An 18,116-nucleotide genomic window follows, 5' to 3' on the forward strand; every position below is an offset into this window, starting at 1 on the left:
GGCAGGAGTTGGCGTAAACCCGGGAGGCGGAGCTTGCAGTGAGCTGAGATCCGGCCACTGCACTCCAGCCTGGGCGACAGAGCGAGACTCCGTCTCAAAAAAAAATTAAATTAAGTTAAATTAAATTAAAAAACAAAAAGAAAAAAAACTTTACTTTCGGGATACAATTGAGGCAAGAGAATAGGGTCTGGAGGCCATTTCACACTGTCTTCCTGGAATTAGGAAGTCTTACTCCCTTTGCAAACCCCCACTTCTGCATGGCAGATGGGAAATTGAAAGTACCTCTGATTGGCTTTTTCTAATCAATCAGACGTTTGCATAGGACTGTACCCTTGTAACTGAACTGAAGCTTCTGATAGGAGGACAAGCCTTTGCATAGAAGTGCAACTTTGTAACTTCACTTTAGCTTCTGATTGGTGGCTTTCTGCAACCATTTCATTTTCATTTAAAAAAATCATTTTTTATTTCCAAAAATAATTTCATTTTGAAAAAAATCTCTGCTTTTGTTGCTTCATTCTTTCCTTACTTTTGTGCATTCTGTACAATTCTTTGTTCAAAATGCCAAGAGCCTGGACACCTGCTACCAATCACGCAATCCTTGCTGCGTGGCCAGGAAAACATCCCGTAGCAAAGGTGTTTAATGTCGAGAAGCACTGTGATTTGACAGTAGACACAGTCTCTTTTAAATCTTATAAATTATCAATACAATTTATCCTATAGAGCCAAAGTCATCATTACTCAAACACATCACTCTGCAATTACACGGCTGCACGCTACTGTTATGTGAACTCCGGAGGTCACTAATGTGGACCTGACCACCCACTGAGGCGAAGGCTACGGCAGGGTGAGCAGCTGCCCATCTCTGTAAGTTCCACCTTCAGCGATGTCCTCCGGGGAGTCTGGCCTGGTGGGCAAATAAGCCCAGGAAAATGGGCCCATGTAGCACATCAGGAATTAAACAGGTCGCGCCGCACACAGGCCTGAGGCCTCGTTCCTGCCCCTGTGACCCCTCCCCTGCCAGCCCTGTCCACACTACCCCCTCTGACGAGCCAAGCGCACAGCATCAGCTCAGTTTGCCGCAATAGCCTCTGCCAAGGAGGGTCCAGGAAGAAACCCAGAGGCCACACAAGGTGTTTCCACAGGGAGGACGTAACCTCCGGGACTGCTCAGGGGCACAAACCGGTTCATGGGAAAAACGGGCGGCAACTGCAGGAAGCGGCCGGCACCCGTGTGAGGACCCAGGGAAGAGGCAGAGATGATCAGAACCTGGAAATCTGGAGGGCGCCCCAGGGACCAGACACCCAGAGCTCTGGGCACCTTGGGTGCTGCTGGGCCACGTGGAGCGGGTCTGGGAGCCTTCACCCAGGTGGGCCTCCAGGGTAAAAGGCCATGGCTCCTAACTCCACCGTCCAGGCCTCTGCCACTGGCATCCCACAGCCCCCTCTTCCGTCAGTGCTCCCCAGAGTCCCCGTTCCTGGGCCTGGAGGGCTCCTTTGGGACAGGCAGCATTGGCCGCCAGGCCTCTGACCTGCACCAGGAGACACGGGGACCTTTAGCCCCCACACCTGCACGGAGCAGGACTGCAACCCCAGGAAACCACAAGGCATTTCAACAGATGAGGCCTGTGACAAGTGAGGCGAGGGCTTTGGGAGAACTGCTGTGGGTCCTGGCGTGTGGAGGCACCAGCACAGGCCTGGCAGGAGCCCTGAACCGGGACAGTGAGGTCCTGCAGCTGCTGGCCTGCGGTGTGGAGACTCCCAACGTAGGGGAAGTCTCCAGGACCCCCACACCCCTAACAAGATGATAAATGTGCTCACTTGGGCTCTAGAGAGGAAGCCCCTCTTAGCCCTCAGCGCCTCCTTCCTCCCCGTCCCAAAGTAATTTGATCTCCAGGAATTTGTTCCGCCCTCTTCTGGCCCCGGCCAACTCTGCATTTGACAAATGCCAGAAAGAGGAAACTGCTGAGAAATCGAAACTACGAGGGAAAGGGAGGGCCCACTGAGAACCATCCCACTAACCCGACCACCGCTGGCCTTCGCAGGACACCATGAACCACACGGTCCAAACCGTCTTCTCTCCTGTCAATAGCGGCCAGCCTCCCAGCTATGAGATGCTGAAGGAAGAGCACGAGGTGGCTGTGCTGGGGGCTCCCCACAACCCTGCTCCCCCGATGTCCACCGTAATCCACATCCGCAGCGAGACCTCCGTGCCCGACCATGTCGTCTGGTCCCTGTTCAACACCCTCTTCATGAACCCCTGCTGCCTGGGCTTCATAGCATTCGCCTACTCCGTGAAGGTGCGTGTGGCCCCAGGGGATGCTCAAAGGGTCGGTGAGCCTGGGGATCTACCTGCCCAGATGCTGCCTGGGGTGGGGACTTGTGTGTCCCTGTGAGTGTGAGTTTGTGTGCACCTCTGTCCCGTGTGTGCTCACGTCAGTAACTTTGTCTGTGTGATCTGTGTATGGGTGGCTTGGGGAATCTGCCCAGTGCAGGTCTAGGAGGAGGCTCCAGGAGGCTGGCTGGCTCAGAGTTTGTCCCCAGCGATCCACTAGCCCAGAGCAATTCTCCCTACAGCCCAGTACCAGAAATGACACCCTCACCTTCCAGACTGGCACCCAGGCTCTCCCAGAAAGTGAGAAGGGAACTCACAGGCGACTTCACCCCATGGTGGGAGAACAGCCTGTACTGGGGCCAAGGCAGAAGGAGGATGAGCCCCGAGGCCCCTGGAGAGTCAGCCTGAGTGAGGAAGGGGAGGGGGTGGTCCCTGATCTCAGAGTGGGGAGGAGCCAGGGGGGAGTGGGAGCCACAGCACATGGCTCTCAGCTGAGGGATCCTGGTCCCCTCACCATCTCTTCTCCTCCAGTCTAGGGACAGGAAGATGGTTGGCGACCTGACTGGGGCCCAGGCCTATGCCTCCACCGCCAAGTGCCTGAACATCTGGGCCCTGATTTTGGGCATCCTCATGACCATTCTGCTCATTGTCATCCCAGTATTGATCTACCAAGCCCATCGATAGATCAGGAGACATCATTCAGGCCAGCAGCTCCGCCCACAACCTGTGTCCCACGTGCTCCACCTTCCTTCCATTCCTCGCCCTGCCCCCGGAGCGAGTCCTGTATCAGCCCTTTATCTTCACACTTTTCTACAATGGCATTCAATAAAGTGTACATGTTTCTGGTGCTGCTGCGACTTCACCTGGGGAGGAGTCCTGTTTTGGGTCCTGAGCGTGGATCTGAGACCTAGCAGTGTGGCCAGCCCCTGCACCGCTCCTTCTGGCCTCTGCAGCTCTTGGGGACGGGGCAAGTGCTTAGGCCTTCTGGTTTCGGGCCTCCTGCTGTGGGCAGCAGCTGGACCCAGGACCCTGGGAGGAGTTCCTGCGTCCTGGAAGTCTCAGCTCCGACTCAAGGTGGGCTCTTTCCGGGAACGTCAGTGCTGAGTCCGGGACATCCTGGGCCCAAGGATACGCTCTTGGCCTGTCAGCAATCCAGGCTGTCGGCTCAGGACAGAGGGAAGGGCTGGAGCCCCCAGCAGGGCCAGGAAGGGGCAAGGTGGCACCGGCTCCCCAGCTGCTCCCAGACCCTGCTCTGTGGTGCTGGGGACCTGGCTTTAGTTCCTCGGGGTGGAGGGAGCACCGAGCTGTCTGGAGCAGCCAGCGCTGCAGATGTGGGCAGCTCGGGCCCTGTGGGAGGGAGGGGGCTTTGTGCCCACGGCAGCAGCTGAAGGAGCCCCGGGCCTCGTAGCCCCTCCTGGGTGACCCAGGTGCTGCTTCGTGGCAACTGCCGCCTCCAGTCCAGCGGGTATCGTCCCTGCTCCCCCGCGGTGGGGGCAGCACAGGAGGAGTGGAGCTGCCCTCATGGAAGTTACCTCCACCCGGGTCTGACCCCTGGACAGACACCCCGCCCCGACCTGGTTACAGCTCCCTTCCTCGGTTCGGTCGCCGGTGTGGGCGTCTGGGGTGCCCCGTGGGCAGCCGCGGGAGGAGCTGGGGTGACCACGCGCGCCCCCGCCCCGCCGTCCACCCCCGACTCCAGGTCTGGATCCACTCCCCCTCCCCACCCTCACCCGCCCCCAGACCCGGAGCCGCGCTCTCGGCCCAGGGGTCCAGGCGCCGCATGGGCGATGCACGCAGAGGAAGCGCCCTCTCCCCCTCGGGGGTCTCCCGGAGGTGAGTTCCAAAGGGGGCGAGCTCCGAAGTGGGTCCCGGGCGGGAGGCGCGCGGCCCCGCCGGGCGGGGAGGGAGAAGCGGCGGAGGCGGGAGCTCAGCGGCGCCCCTGGCGGCGGCCGGCGCAGGTGCAGGTCCCGGAGGAGGCTCCGCCCGCAGCCCGGACCCCGGGGGGTGGGCGGGACGCGGACCCTGAGACCCGCAGCGCGCGACGAGCACGGGCGTTCCTCTCCTCCCCCTCGGGCACGCCCCCGGCCGAGCCTTCCGGCCCTGCTCTGGGGCTCCCACCTCCCCTCACCCGCGGGGGGCCGGATTTCCGCGTCTCCGGGGCCCCTCCCTGGGCAGGGGTTCCAGCCTGAATCCAGGAGTGACCTGTGGGAGGACTTGGTGGTCCGGAAATCACCCTGGGAGCCCGGTCCTGTGACGCCATGATGGGTTCTCTTTGCGCTCCGGGACAGAGCCCATTGGTCGCATCGGGGCAGGGGACTTGCAATAAGGAAAGTGTAATTCGCGCAGAGCCGGCTGCCGGGGAGACCGGAGTTTTGTGATTACTCAAATCCGTCTCCCCCGAAACGTGGGGATCGGAGTTTTGAAGGACGATTTGCTGGGTAGGCGGCCAGTGAGTCAGGAGTGCTGACCGGGCCGGTTGGAGATGAAGCCTTGGGGAGTCCAAGCTGCCTTCCTAGCCCTAACCCAGTTCCTGGGTAGGGGCCACAGGACCAGAGGAGCCAGATTGTGGGTCTGGGTGGTGCCAGCTGATCCACTGAGTGCAGGGTCTGTAAAGTATCTCAAACTCTGATCCTAGGTTCTACAGTCGTGCTGTGATCCTCCGGAGCAACTTGGGGGCTGGCAGGGTCAGAATCTTCCATCCTCCAGCTGCGTGACTCCTAAACCATCATTTCTAATCTTGCGGCTAACGTGTTAGTCCTGCAAAGGCAAACTAGTCCCCAGGCAGGAAGGGGGCTTGTTCAGCCTTCATCCATAAACGTTTCTCCCCAGATCAGTTTGGGCGAAGCCCAGGGATGAGCCAGGACAGCTTGAAGGTTAGGAGCCAGACGGAGTCGGTTAGGTCAGACCTCCTTCACTGTCGTCATACTCTCAGTGATGACTTTGGCAAAGGTGGTTTCATTTCCATGCCTGCCCCTCAGAATCCTGCCTCCCTCTTGTGCCCTGCAGTTTCTTCCTCCCTAAACAGCAAAACACCTTCCACAGGAAATTGAAGCCCCACCCTGTGGGGAAAAGAAAGAAAGATCAGACTGTTACTGTGTCTATATAGAAAGAAGCAGACATAAGAGACTCCATTTTGTTCTGTATTTGAGATGCTGTTAATCTGTGACCCTACCCCCAACCTTGTCCTTGCAAGAGACATGTGCTGCAGTGACTCAAGGTTTAAAGGATTTTGGGTTGTGCAGGGTGTACTTTGTTAAACAAGTGCCTGAAGGCAGCTTGCTGTTGAAAAGTCATCACCATTCTCTTAATCTCAAGTACCCAGGGACACGCACACTGCCAAAGGTCGCAGGGACCTCTGCCTAGGAAAGCTAGGTATTGTCCAAAGCTTCTCCCCATGTGAGGGTCTGAAATATGGCCTCGTGGGAAGGGAAAGACCTGATCGTCCCCCAGCCTGACACCTGTGAAGGGTCTGTGCTGAGGAGGACTAGTACATGAGGAAAGAAGGCCTCTTGGCGGTTGTTGGCAGTTGAGATAGAGAAAAGCCTCTGTCTCCTGCCAGTCCCTGGGCAATGGAACATCTCGATGTAAAACCCGATTGTATGTTCTGTTTACTGAGAAAGGAGAACACCGCCTTAGGGCGAAAGGCGGGACTTGCTAGCGCAATGCTGCTCTTTATGCACTAAAAAGGTTTATGGAGATGTTTACATATGCATATCAAGGCACAGCACTTTTCCTTAAACTTATTCATGTCTCAGAGAACTTTATTCATATGTCTTACTGCTTTCTCCTTTTAATGATCCTATTACCCTGCCACTTCCTTTTCTTTAAGATGGTAAAGATAATTATCAATAAATACTAGGGAACTCAGAGACCGGTGCTGGCGTGGGTCTTCTGTATGCTGAGCTCTGGTCCCCTGGGCCCACTTTTTCTCTATACTTTGTCTCTGTGTCTCATTTCTTTTCTCATGTCTCTCGTTCCACCTAACGAGAAACGCCCACAGGTGTGGAGGGGCAGGCCACCCCTTCACACCCCACTCTGCAGTCACGGGTGGCCTTTGATAGGAGGTCACAAAGCCTTGCAGGGAGTTTGTTTAGGCAGCCCTCGATGTCTCAGAGCAGGCTCCATCCACATCCACCCCTGGCTTGCCGGGACCCGGCCACAGTTTGGTCTAAGTGGCCTGGGATGTGGTTGGGGCTGGCAGTGGCCTGTTGGGGATTGGGTGGAGGGTGGCGGGGTTGGTGTGCGATTTGGGGAGGCCCAGCAGTGACTCCCAGCAAGGGCGATGGCTAGCTCTTAATAGGAAGTGTCGATGCTTCTGCAGGCTCAGGGGTCTGGCGACCTGGATGCAGATTCCAGATGATCAGGCCAGATAGCCGGCCATGTGTCTGCCCCAAGGTATTCTCTAGCAGCCCTGACTCTGGCAGCGTAGATATGCCTAGGATGGGAGTTTAACCTTCATATTCGTTTGTTTTCACACTAGTATAAAGAACTGCTTGAGATTGGGTAATTCATACATTAAAGAAATTTAATTGACTCACATGGCTGTGAGGTGTCAGGAAACTTACAATCATGGCAGAAGTTGAAGGGGAAACAAGGCACATTTTCCACAATGCGGCTGGAAGGAGAATGAATGAAGGATGAACTACCCAACGCTCTTAAAACCATCAGATCTCTAGAAAACTCACTGAGGAGAACAGTATGGGGAAACCACCCCGTGACCCAGCTCCCTCCATCTCCTCTCTCAGGTGACATATTGGGGTTACGAGCATAACGAGGATTATAAGTGAAGATGAGATTTGGGTGGGAACACAAAGCGTAACCATAGCACCTTCTTTGGAGCTCATCTATTTTTGGGTGTTTGTGTACCTGTGTTTTGGGAAACATAACAAATGGAGACTAAAATCAATAACCCCTCCGTACCCATTACCAGCATCCACAATGCTCACCTTCTGCCACTTTCTCATCTATGCCCCCATCTGAGATTAGATGATAGCTCATCATTTTTTAGATTTTTAGATAAAACTTACGTTAATAGGGGCAAATCCCATCTGTCCAGTTTTGAAAACGTAAAACCACCTTGGGAAAAACTATGTTGTTAGCAGCGGAATGTATCTGAGTCACAGGGCATGAAATTGTTAATAATGGTGGCAAATCCATATGGCTCTGCAGCAACCTCAGTTCTCGCCCCCTCAGAAGAAAGAATTCGACTGACAGGCATAAGGCAGAAGGAGAGACCAAGGCAAGGAGCAGGAGTGGAAGCTCTGGAGCAGGAATGAAAGGAAGGAACTACACTGGGAAGAGGGCCAAGTGGGCGACTTGAGACATGAAGCAGGTAGATCTTCGATGTGGGTTTTATGTGGTGGCTTCTGCGTCTTCCGCCCCTTCTCTTGATGGGGGCTATCTGCAAACATGGTGGTCTGCCAGCACTTGGGAGTGGCTGCATGCAGGGTGTTTGCTGGAGCTCTGCGCATGCTCACTTGAGGCCTTCTTCCCCTACCAGCTGAAAGCTGGCGAAAGGTCATGCATCAGTTAAACCAGCCATTTGACCTCCTCATGCGCATGCTGGAGCCCACTCACCCAACTCCTGAGGTCTTACTGGGAAGCTGCTGACCACGTTTCGGGTTTTTTCTATCTACTGGGAGACTGCCTTTCCTTGGCGCTGGTCGATACCAATTATTATTTTAGAGAAATGGTGTAACAACCATCTGACCATCACCTGAGGGGTCGCCTGACATTCCTGGTTGGGGGTGGGAAGCACTCTCCTGTCCTGCTCAAGCCGCAGGAGCTACCTACTGTAACAATATCAGTGAGAAGAATTATTGAAACTGTGAGCTGAGCTAACCCACCCCCCATCTTGACTTTCCCTTAATTATTCCTGGTTTTTGGGGCCAAACTGACTTTCAGAGACATATAGGCTATTGTTTCAATGACAATAGGCCTTGTCCAAAACTCAGCGGCTCATCATGATTGAGGACTAAACTCTGATTTTTTATCTTGCCCAAATTGTCCGCCCCGTCCCTCCCAGGAGGGTTTCTCCCGCTGTGAACGCGCCCCGTGTGGCCGCCGTCTCCCGACCGAGAGCACCTGCGCCGTGCCTGGTCTTGCCCTTCTCCAGAGCCGGCGGCCCGAGTCTCCCCTGCAGAGGAGGAGAGGCCCAAGGCCGCTGGGGCCTGGCAGGGGATGCTGTCCACGGGGACCCGAGTCCGCGGCGAGGAGCGGCCGGGCCGACCAGCTCTGCTCCCGCGAGTGCTGTTTGGGAAACTTCTCGGCTCGGGCCTCTCACCTCCCCGCGGTCCGCGCACACCCAACGCCCGTGGGGACCGGGATCTGGCCGCGCTGCTGGGCCGTGGCGAGCTGGCGTTCGGCACCCAGGACCCACCACGCGCGCTGCGTCTCCGCCTTCGTGATGCCTCAGTCTTCCCGTCACATTTCAAGACTGCGGGATCCCGGGGCCCTCGCTGGGTGCACCAGAGGGGTTCCCCCCTGGAGGGACCCTCTTCCCGAGCTCCCGCGGGGCTCCCGGTCGAAGCTGCCCTCCCGGGCCCTCGCGAGCGCTGCCCGCCTCGGGAAAGTCCCCGCACCCGCGCACCCCGCACCTGGGCCTGGGCACCTGGCTGCGCCGCCTCCCCGGGCCCGGCTGCTGCTCCCGCCGGCCTCCCTGCCTCGGAGCAAGTGCCTTTCCCTGACCCGGCGGCGCCGGGCCCTCCCCTCAATGCCCAGGACCTCCGAGCCGGCCTCGCTCCCTGGTCACGCTGGCAAAAGTGGAACCCTCGGCGAGAGGGCGCGCCCTGATGCGCGTCCATGGCCCCCCTCCCGGGGACCCCCACAGTTTGGGCGCCGCAGGTGAGCTGGCGAGGGAAGTGGGGGACAGTTAGGGCGGTCGGTCCCCAGCTAGGTCCCGGGAGAGCCCTGCAGTACCGCCGCCTGAGGCAGAAGGCAGGCGGGACTTGTCATCGCGGTCCCACTGCTGGCAGGGTGAAAGCCAGAATCCCCCAAGGGGCAAGGCACCTGTGGGAGGACCCCCACCGCCACAGTGAGGACCTGCTTTGGCCCCAGGAACTCCTCTACCCAGGAGGCCCAGCCAGTTTTGGGTTCAGACTTCAGAGTTTCCGTCCGACTTGGTGGAGAAGTCACTGGGTCTGACTGGCTTCTGCAGTCAGCCTACAGTCGGGGGGCTTCGCCCCACCCCAGGGGAGCAGGGAAGACCCCGGCTGGACTGGAGGAGGCAGGTGCCAGGACCCAGCACACTTGGATCACCCAGGAGGGGCTGCAGCCCTGAGGCTCCTTCAGCTACTACCCTAGGCACCAAGCCCCTGCCCCTCCCACAGGATCTAAGCCGCACACCAAGCCCCTGCCCTTCCCACAGGGTCTAAGCCGCACACATCTGCAAGACGAGCTGCTCCACCCAGCTCAGAGGCAGGCAGGGTTGTCCTGGCCCAAAGGTATTCTGGACACAGTGTGTCCTTACCTTGGTGTCAGAGAAACACTCACCCCACAGTCCTGGTCCAGCTGCTGCCCACGGCAGGAGGCCGAAACCAGCGAATTCTGAGCACATCCCTGCTCCCTGCTAGAGCTTCACAGACGAGGGATGCGACTGTGCAGGGGCTAACACTGGGCTGTCTCAGGACTAGGCTGGGACCGTGCAGCAGGGCCCCCACTCCAGGTGAAGTCACAGCATCATCACAAGCACGTGCACTTTATTGAATGTCATTGTGGACAGGTGTGTGGGGATAAAATGCTGTATCTAGGGGCAGGACCAAGGGGACAGGGCCAACAGCCCCAGCGTGAGGGCCAGCATTGCAAAGTGGAGTACAAGGGTGGCAGGCTATGGGCAGCTACTAGTAACGCTGTTTTTCCTGTATGATCTGTAACATAATATGGTAGATTGCCACAGAGCCAAACACCAGTAACAGGATGAATCCGATGGTCATGAGGATGCCCACAATCAGGGCCGAGATGTTCAGGCACTTGGCGGTGGAGGCATAGGCCTGGGCCCCAGTCACGTCGCCAACCATCTTCCTGTCCCTAGACTGGGGGAGAGGAGACAGCTGAGGGCTCTGAGAGCCACGTGGTATGGCTCCAGCTTCCCCCTGGCTCTTTCCTGCCCTGAGATGAGGGACCACCTCCTCCCCTTCCTCACCCAGGCTCAGACTCTCCAGGTGCCTTGGGGCTCATCCTCCCTCTGGCTTGACCCCAGCATAGGCTATTCTCACCACCATGGGGTGAAGTCACCTGTGAGTTCCCTTCTCACTTTCTGGGAGAGCTTGGGTGCCAGTCTGGAAGGTGAGGGTGTAATTTCTTATGGGGCTGTGGGGAGAACTGCTCTGGGCTAGTGGACAGCCAGGGACAAACTGAGCCAGCCAGCCTCCTGAAGCCTCCTCCTAGACTTGCACTGGGCAGATTCCCCAAGCCACACACACACAGATCACACAGACAAAGCTACTGACGTGGGCACACACGGGACAGAGGTACACACAAGCTCACACTCACAGGGACACACAAGTCCCCACCCCAGGCAGCATCTGGGGAGGTGGAGCTCCAGGCTCACTGACACCCTCTGAGCGTTCCCTGGGGCCACACGCACCTTCACAGAGTAGGCGAATGCTATGAAGCCCAGGCAGCACCAGTTCAAGAAGATGGTGTTGAACAGGGACCAGACGATATGGTCGGGCACGGAGGTCTCGCTTTGGATGTTGATCATGGTGGACCTTGGGAGGATGGTGCTATGGGGTGCCCCCAGCACAGACACCTCGTGCTCCTCCTTGTGCATCTTCTGGCTTTGGGGAAAGAAGTGTTGAGTGAAGGTTTGAGAAGTGTGGTTTTCAGCGTGGAGGGAAGAGGATCTGTGGTGTCCGGATGCTGGGACGGTGCTCAGTGAGCCCTGCTTTCCCCTCTAGTTTCAATTTCTCTGAAGTGTGTATTTCTCTTAAGTTTCTATTTCCTGTTGTTTATAAATTGGTGAATTAGCCGGGGACCAATGAGGTGTGGAATAAATTCTTGAGGATCAAATTACTTTATGGCAGGGTGGGAGGAAAGGCTGAAGGTTAAAAGGGAGGAGCTTCCTCATCAGAAACTCAAGTCAGGATCAGTGACTTCCTAAGTCTTGGGTTTAGGGGACCCTGGGGATTTTACCCAGGCTTGGATTCTCTCCACTCCAGGTCAGCAAGTACAGGACCTCACTGTCCTAGTTCAGGGCCCCTGCCAGGCCCCCACTGGCGCCTTCACACTCCAGGCGCCAGGACAATCCCCCCCAAAGCCCTCACCTCATTTGTCACAGGCCTCGTGTCCTGAAATCCTTGCTCTTTTCCTGGGGCTGCAGTCCTGCTCTGTGCGGGTTTGGGGCCTAAACCTCCCAGGTCAGAGGCCTGGTGGCCAAAGTTTCCTGCCCTAAAGCAGCCCTCCAGGCCCAGGAATGGGGACTCTGGGGAGCACTGACTGAAGAGGGGGCTGTGTTGAGACACAAGGGGCCTGTGGGGGGAGCTTTGGAGCACAGGGCACACATGTGCTACCCCTACCTCCTGGGTCCCAGCATTTCCCATGGCTTTGGTTGGGTGGGTGCTAGGCGTTGGGTCGCAACCATGCAGGAGAGACCTGGAGGGCTGACAAAACCAAGTCTGGGGTTGTCAGGCCTGGGGGCCCCTTCACAGGGACATGGAATTGTCAACTGAGTAGCAGGAGGGAGCCCTCAGGCACAAGGATCATGAATTACAATTGAAAATTACATAAAGGAAAAATCAAAGCCCAAATGTGGACCTACAATTATTTTTTTTTTTTTTTTTTTTTTTGAGACGGAGTCTCGCTCTGTCGCCCAAGCTGGAGTGCAGTGGCCGGATCTCAGCTCACTGCAAGCTCCGCCTCCCGGGTTTACGCCATTCTCCTGCCTCAGCCTCCCGAGTAGCTGGGACTACAGGCGCCGCCACCTCACCCGGCTAGTTTTTTGTACTTTTTTTTAGTAGAGACGGGGTTTCACCGTGTTAGCCAGGATGGTCTCGATCTCCTGACCTCGTGATCCGCCCGTCTCGGCCTCCCAAAGTGCTGGGATTACAGGCTTGAGCCACCGCGCCCGGCCAATATAATGTTCTTAAGTTCTCTTCCTGCTTTCTTTTCTGCCTGCTTTAAGTCTGCTGTTACTTTTCTACAGAGATAAAATCCACTGTTTGCATCCAACCATTTCTTTTTATTGTTTGTGTAAACCAATGAATTTGTATGACTATCTCATGGCTGGAGTTCTGAAGTAAAAGCCATACTTTTGCTTGAGTGTGTATGTGTGTTTGTGTGTGCATACACATGTTTTGTTACATGTTTTTGGCCACAAGTTACCAAATTTAGCTTAAACTTAAAGAGTACTCATAAATTAAATAGAAAGCCTAAATACTTTTCACAGTCATGTGACTTAAGTAAAATCTTTAATAAGCTAGCTTTAAAATTACTGGTAATGTTAGAAATTGTAGCAGGACGAGTCACAGACAAAACCCTCAGACACCGAGTGGAGGAAGAAAAGGGCTTTATTTGGCCTTTATTCAGACGGGAGCATTAGCAGACTTCCATCTCAAAAACTGAGCTCCAAACCCATCAGCCCCTCCCTACCCATTGCAGCCAAAAAAAAAAAAAAAAAGAACTAGCCCTGGCCCTTGCTGGGAGTCACTGCTGGGCCTCCCCAAATCGCACACCAACCCCACCACCCTCCACCCAATCCCCAACAGGCCACAAACTCCCTGCAAGGCTTTGTGACCTCCTATCAAAGGCCAAACGTGACTGCAGAGTGGGGTGGGGCTCCAATTTCCTGTGGAAGGTGTTTTGTGGTTTAGGGAGGAAGAAACTGCAGGGCACAAGAGGGGGGCAGGATTCTGAGGGGCAGGCATGGAAATGAAACCACCTTTGCCAAAGTCATCACTGAGAGTATGACGACAGTGAAGGAGGTCTGACCTAACCGACTCCGTCTGGCTCCTAACCTCCAAGCTGTCCTGGCTCATCCCTGGGCTTCGCCCAAACTGATCTGGGGAGAAACGTTTATGGATGAAGGCTGAACAAGCCCCCTTCCTGCCTGGGGACTAGTTTGCCTTTGCAGGACTAACACGTTAGCCGCAAGATTAGAAATGATGGTTTAGGAGTCACGCAGCTGGAGGATGGAAGATTCTGACCCCGCCAGCCCCCAAGTTGCTCCGGAGGATCACAGCACGACTGTAGAACCTAGGATCAGAGTTTGAGATACTTTACAGACCCTGCACTCAGTGGATCAGCTGGCACCACCCAGACCCACAATCTGGCTCCTCTGGTCCTGTGGCCCCTACCCAGGAACTGGGTTAGGGCTAGGAAGGCAGCTTGGACTCCCCAAGGCTTCATCTCCAACCGGCCCGGTCAGCACTCCTGACTCACTGGCCGCCTACCCAGCAAATCGTCCTTCAAAACTCGGATCCCCACGTTTCGGGGGAGACGGATTTGAGTAATCACAAAACTCCGGTCTCCCCGGCAGCCGGCTCTGCGCGAATTACACTTTCCTTATTGCAAGTCCCCTGCCCCGATGCGACCAATGGGCTCTGTCCCGGAGCGCAAAGAGAACCCATCATGGCGTCACAGGACCGGGCTCCCAGGGTGATTTCCGGACCACCAAGTCCTCCCACAGGTCACTCCTGGATTCAGGCTGGAACCCCTGCCCAGGGAGGGGCCCCGGAGACGCGGAAATCCGGCCCCCCGCGGGTGAGGGGAGGTGGGAGCCCCAGAGCAGGGCCGGAAGGCTCGGCCGGGGGCGTGCCCGAGGGGGAGGAGAGGAACGCCCGTGCTCGTCGCGCGCTGCGGGTCTCAGGGTCCGCGTCCCGCCCACCCCCCGGGGTCCGGGCTGCGGGCGGAGCCTCCTCCGGGACCTGCACCTGCGCCGGCCGCCGCCAGGGGCGCCGCTGAGCTCCCGCCTCCGCCGCTTCTCCCTCCCCGCCCCGCGGGGCCGCGCGCCTCCCGCCCGGGACCCACTTCGGAGCTCGCCCCCTTTGGAACTCACCTCCGGGAGACCCCCGAGGGGGAGAGGGCGCTTCCTCTGCGTGCATCGCCCATGCGGCGCCTGGACCCCTGGGCCGAGAGCGCGGCTCCGGGTCTGGGGGCGGGTGAGGGTGGGGAGGGGGAGTGGATCCAGACCTGGAGTCGGGGGTGGACGGCGGGGCGGGGGCGCGCGTGGTCACCCCAGCTCCTCCCGCGGCTGCCCACGGGGCACCCCAGACGCCCACACCGGCGACCGAACCGAGGAAGGGAGCTGTAACCAGGTCGGGGCGGGGTGTCTGTCCAGGGGTCAGACCCGGGTGGAGGTAACTTCCATGAGGGCAGCTCCACTCCTCCTGTGCTGCCCCCACCGCGGGGGAGCAGGGACGATACCCGCTGGACTGGAGGCGGCAGTTGCCACGAAGCAGCACCTGGGTCACCCAGGAGGGGCTACGAGGCCCGGGGCTCCTTCAGCTGCTGCCGTGGGCACAAAGCCCCCTCCCTCCCACAGGGCCCGAGCTGCCCACATCTGCAGCGCTGGCTGCTCCAGACAGCTCGGTGCTCCCTCCACCCCGAGGAACTAAAGCCAGGTCCCCAGCACCACAGAGCAGGGTCTGGGAGCAGCTGGGGAGCCGGTGCCACCTTGCCCCTTCCTGGCCCTGCTGGGGGCTCCAGCCCTTCCCTCTGTCCTGAGCCGACAGCCTGGATTGCTGACAGGCCAAGAGCGTATCCTTGGGCCCAGGATGTCCCGGACTCAGCACTGACGTTCCCGGAAAGAGCCCACCTTGAGTCGGAGCTGAGACTTCCAGGACGCAGGAACTCCTCCCAGGGTCCTGGGTCCAGCTGCTGCCCACAGCAGGAGGCCCGAAACCAGAAGGCCTAAGCACTTGCCCCGTCCCCAAGAGCTGCAGAGGCCAGAAGGAGCGGTGCAGGGGCTGGCCACACTGCTAGGTCTCAGATCCACGCTCAGGACCCAAAACAGGACTCCTCCCCAGGTGAAGTCGCAGCAGCACCAGAAACATGTACACTTTATTGAATGCCATTGTAGAAAAGTGTGAGGATAAAGGGCTGATACAGGACTCGCTCCGGGGGCAGGGCGAGGAATGGAAGGAAGGTGGAGCACGTGGGACACAGGTTGTGGGCGGAGCTGCTGGCCTGAATGATGTCTCCTGATCTATCGATGGGCTTGGTAGATCAATACTGGGATGACAATGAGCAGAATGGTCATGAGGATGCCCAAAATCAGGGCCCAGATGTTCAGGCACTTGGCGGTGGAGGCATAGGCCTGGGCCCCAGTCAGGTCGCCAACCATCTTCCTGTCCCTAGACTGGAGGAGAAGAGATGGTGAGGGGACCAGGATCCCTCAGCTGAGAGCCATGTGCTGTGGCTCCCACTCCCCCCTGGCTCCTCCCCACTCTGAGATCAGGGACCACCCCCTCCCCTTCCTCACTCAGGCTGACTCTCCAGGGGCCTCGGGGCTCATCCTCCTTCTGCCTTGGCCCCAGCACAGGCTGTTCTCCCACCATGGGGTGAAGTCGCCTGTGAGTTCCCTTCTCACTTTCTGGGAGAGCCTGGGTGCCAGTCTGGAAGGTGAGGGTGTCATTTCTGGTACTGGGCTGTAGGGAGAATTGCTCTGGGCTAGTGGATCGCTGGGGACAAACTCTGAGCCAGCCAGCCTCCTGGAGCCTCCTCCTAGACCTGCACTGGGCAGATTCCCCAAGCCACCCATACACAGATCACACAGACAAAGTTACTGACGTGAGCACACACGGGACAGAGGTGCACACAAACTCACACTCACAGGGACACACAAGTCCCCACCCCAGGCAGCATCTGGGCAGGTAGATCCCCAGGCTCACCGACCCTTTGAGCATCCCCTGGGGCCACACGCACCTTCACGGAGTAGGCGAATGCTATGAAGCCCAGGCAGCAGGGGTTCATGAAGAGGGTGTTGAACAGGGACCAGACGACATGGTCGGGCACGGAGGTCTCGCTGCGGATGTGGATCACGGTGGACATCGGGGGAGCAGGGTTGTGGGGCGCCCCCAGCACAGCCACCTCCTGCTCCTCCTTGAGCAACTCATAGTTGGGAGGCTGGCCGCTATTGACAGGAGAGAAGACGGTTTGGACCGTGTGGTTCATGGTGTCCTGCGAAGGCCAGCGGTGGTCGGGTTAGTGGGATGGTTCTCAGTGGGCCCTCCCTTTCCCCAGTAGTTTCGATTTCTCAACCATTTCCTTTTCCTGGCATTTGTCAAATCGGGATTTGGCCGGGGCCAGATGAGGGCGGAACAAATTCCTGGAGATCAAATTACTTTGGGACGGGGAGGAAGGAGGGGCTGAGGGCTAAGAGGGGCTTCCTCTCTAGAGCCCAAGTGAGCACATTTCTCATCTTGTTAGGGGTGTGGGGGTCCTGGAGACTTCCCCTACGTTGGGAGTCTCCACACCGCAGGCCAGCAGCTGCAGGACCTCACTGTCCCGGTTCAGGGCTCCTGCCAGGCCTGTGCTGGTGCCTCCACACGCCAGGTCCCACAGCAGTTCCCCCAAAGCCCTCGCCTCACTTGTCACAGGCCTCATCTGCTGAAATGCCTTGTGGTTTCCTGGGGTTGCAGTCCTGCTCCGTGTGGGTGTGGGGGCTAAAGGTCCCCGTGTCTCCTGGTGCAGGTCAGAGGCCTGGCGGCCAATGCTGCCTGTCCCAAAGGAGCCCTCCAGGCCCAGGAACGGGGACTCTGGGGAGCACTGACGAAAGAGGGGGCTGTGGGATGCCAGTGGCAGAGGCCTGGACGGTGGAGTTAGGAGCCATGGCCTTTTACCCTGGAGGCCCACCTGGGTGAAGGCTCCCAGACCCGCTCCACGTGGCCCAGCAGCACCCAAGGTGCCCAGAGCTCTGGGTGTCTGGTCCCTGGGGCGCCCTCCAGATTTCCAGGTTCTGATCATCTCTGCCTCTTCCCTGGGTCCTCACACGGGTGCCGGCCGCTTCCTGCAGTTGCCGCCTGTTTTTCCCATGAACCGGTTTGTGCCCCTGAGCAGTTCCGGAGGTTACGTCCTCCCTGTGGAAACACCTTGTGTGGCCTCTGGGTTTCTTCCTGGACCCTCCTTGGCAGAGGCTATTGCGGCAAACTGAGCTGATGCTGTGCGCTTGGCTCGTCAGAGGGGGCAGTGTGGGCAGGGCTGGCAGGGGAGGGGTCACAGGGGCAGGAACGAGGCCTGCAGGCCTGTGTGCGGCGCGACCTGTTTAATTCCTGATGTGCTACATGGGCCCATTTTCCTGGGCTTATTTGCCCACCAGGCCAGACTCCCCGGAGGACATCGCTGAAGGTGGAACTTACAGAGATGGGTAGCTGCTCACCCTGCCGTAGCCTTCGCCTCAGTGGGTGGTCAGGTCCACATCAGTGACCTCCGGAGTTCACATAACAGTAGCGTGCAGCCGTGTAATTGCAGAGTGATGTGTTTGAGTAATGATGACTTTGGCTCTATAAGATAAATTGTATTGATAATTTATAAGATTTATAAGATCTAACTTTAACAATGGCTGTGATAACCAACAACTCACAGTGCTTCTCGATGTTGAACACCTTTGCTACGGGATGTTTTCCAGGCCACGCAGCAGGGATTGTATCCACATAGTATAATTTTTTTTTTTTTAACTGAGTTGGAGTCTTGCTCTGTCGCCCAGGCTGGAATGCAGTGGCCGGATCCAGCTCACTGCAAGCTCCGCCTCCCAGGTTCATGCCATTCTCCTGCCTCAGCCTCCCAAGTAGCTGGGACTATAGGTGCCCGCCACCAGGCCCGGCTAATTTTTTGTATTTTTAGTGGAGAAG

General features: G+C 57.6%; 3 protein-coding genes across 3 annotated transcripts; 1 reads left to right on the forward strand and 2 right to left on the reverse strand.

Moving 5' to 3' along the window:
* Positions 1-1,962: 1,962 nt before the first annotated feature.
* On the forward strand, positions 1,963-3,177 carry LOC104655384 (interferon-induced transmembrane protein 3). Its single transcript, XM_010354836.2, has 2 exons — positions 1,963-2,296; positions 2,863-3,177. The coding sequence occupies exons 1-2, from the start codon at positions 2,048-2,050 to the stop codon at positions 3,013-3,015; spliced, it is 402 nt and encodes a 133-aa protein (XP_010353138.2). The 5' UTR covers positions 1,963-2,047; the 3' UTR covers positions 3,016-3,177.
* A 6,834-nt stretch (positions 3,178-10,011) lies between these two features.
* IFITM1 (interferon induced transmembrane protein 1) lies at positions 10,012-11,411 on the reverse strand. The gene is made up of 2 exons (XM_010354645.2): positions 10,916-11,411; positions 10,012-10,361 (listed from the first exon to the last, which is right to left on the reverse strand). The coding sequence occupies exons 1-2, from the start codon at positions 11,099-11,101 to the stop codon at positions 10,170-10,172; spliced, it is 378 nt and encodes a 125-aa protein (XP_010352947.1). The 5' UTR covers positions 11,102-11,411; the 3' UTR covers positions 10,012-10,169.
* A 3,898-nt stretch (positions 11,412-15,309) lies between these two features.
* LOC104655295 (interferon-induced transmembrane protein 3-like) lies at positions 15,310-17,233 on the reverse strand. Its single transcript, XM_010354744.2, has 3 exons — positions 17,122-17,233; positions 16,192-16,446; positions 15,310-15,625 (listed from the first exon to the last, which is right to left on the reverse strand). The coding sequence occupies exons 1-3, from the start codon at positions 17,230-17,232 to the stop codon at positions 15,473-15,475; spliced, it is 519 nt and encodes a 172-aa protein (XP_010353046.2). The 5' UTR covers position 17,233; the 3' UTR covers positions 15,310-15,472.
* Between the last annotated feature and the right edge of the window lie 883 nt (positions 17,234-18,116).

Source organism: Rhinopithecus roxellana, chromosome 15, assembly GCF_007565055.1.
Source record: "Rhinopithecus roxellana isolate Shanxi Qingling chromosome 15, ASM756505v1, whole genome shotgun sequence".
Classification (NCBI taxonomy): Eukaryota; Metazoa; Chordata; class Mammalia; order Primates; family Cercopithecidae; genus Rhinopithecus; species Rhinopithecus roxellana.

Bases quoted from the DNA above. Each gene is read 5' to 3' on its own strand.
- LOC104655384 (XM_010354836.2), top strand. From the start codon at position 2,048: ATGAACCACACGGTCCAAACCGTCTTCTCTCCTGTCAATAGCGGCCAG. The intron at 2,297-2,862 runs GTGCGTGTGGCC...CTTCTCCTCCAG, and splicing joins CATTCGCCTACTCCGTGAAG to TCTAGGGACAGGAAGATGGT.
- IFITM1 (XM_010354645.2), bottom strand. From the start codon at position 11,101: ATGCACAAGGAGGAGCACGAGGTGTCTGTGCTGGGGGCACCCCATAGC. The intron at 10,362-10,915 runs GTGCGTGTGGCC...CCTCTCCCCCAG, and splicing joins CATTCGCCTACTCTGTGAAG to TCTAGGGACAGGAAGATGGT.
- LOC104655295 (XM_010354744.2), bottom strand. From the start codon at position 17,232: ATGATCAGAACCTGGAAATCTGGAGGGCGCCCCAGGGACCAGACACCC. The intron at 16,447-17,121 runs GTGGGCCTCCAG...TGGCCTTCGCAG, and splicing joins GTCTGGGAGCCTTCACCCAG to GACACCATGAACCACACGGT. The intron at 15,626-16,191 runs GTGCGTGTGGCC...CTTCTCCTCCAG, and splicing joins CATTCGCCTACTCCGTGAAG to TCTAGGGACAGGAAGATGGT.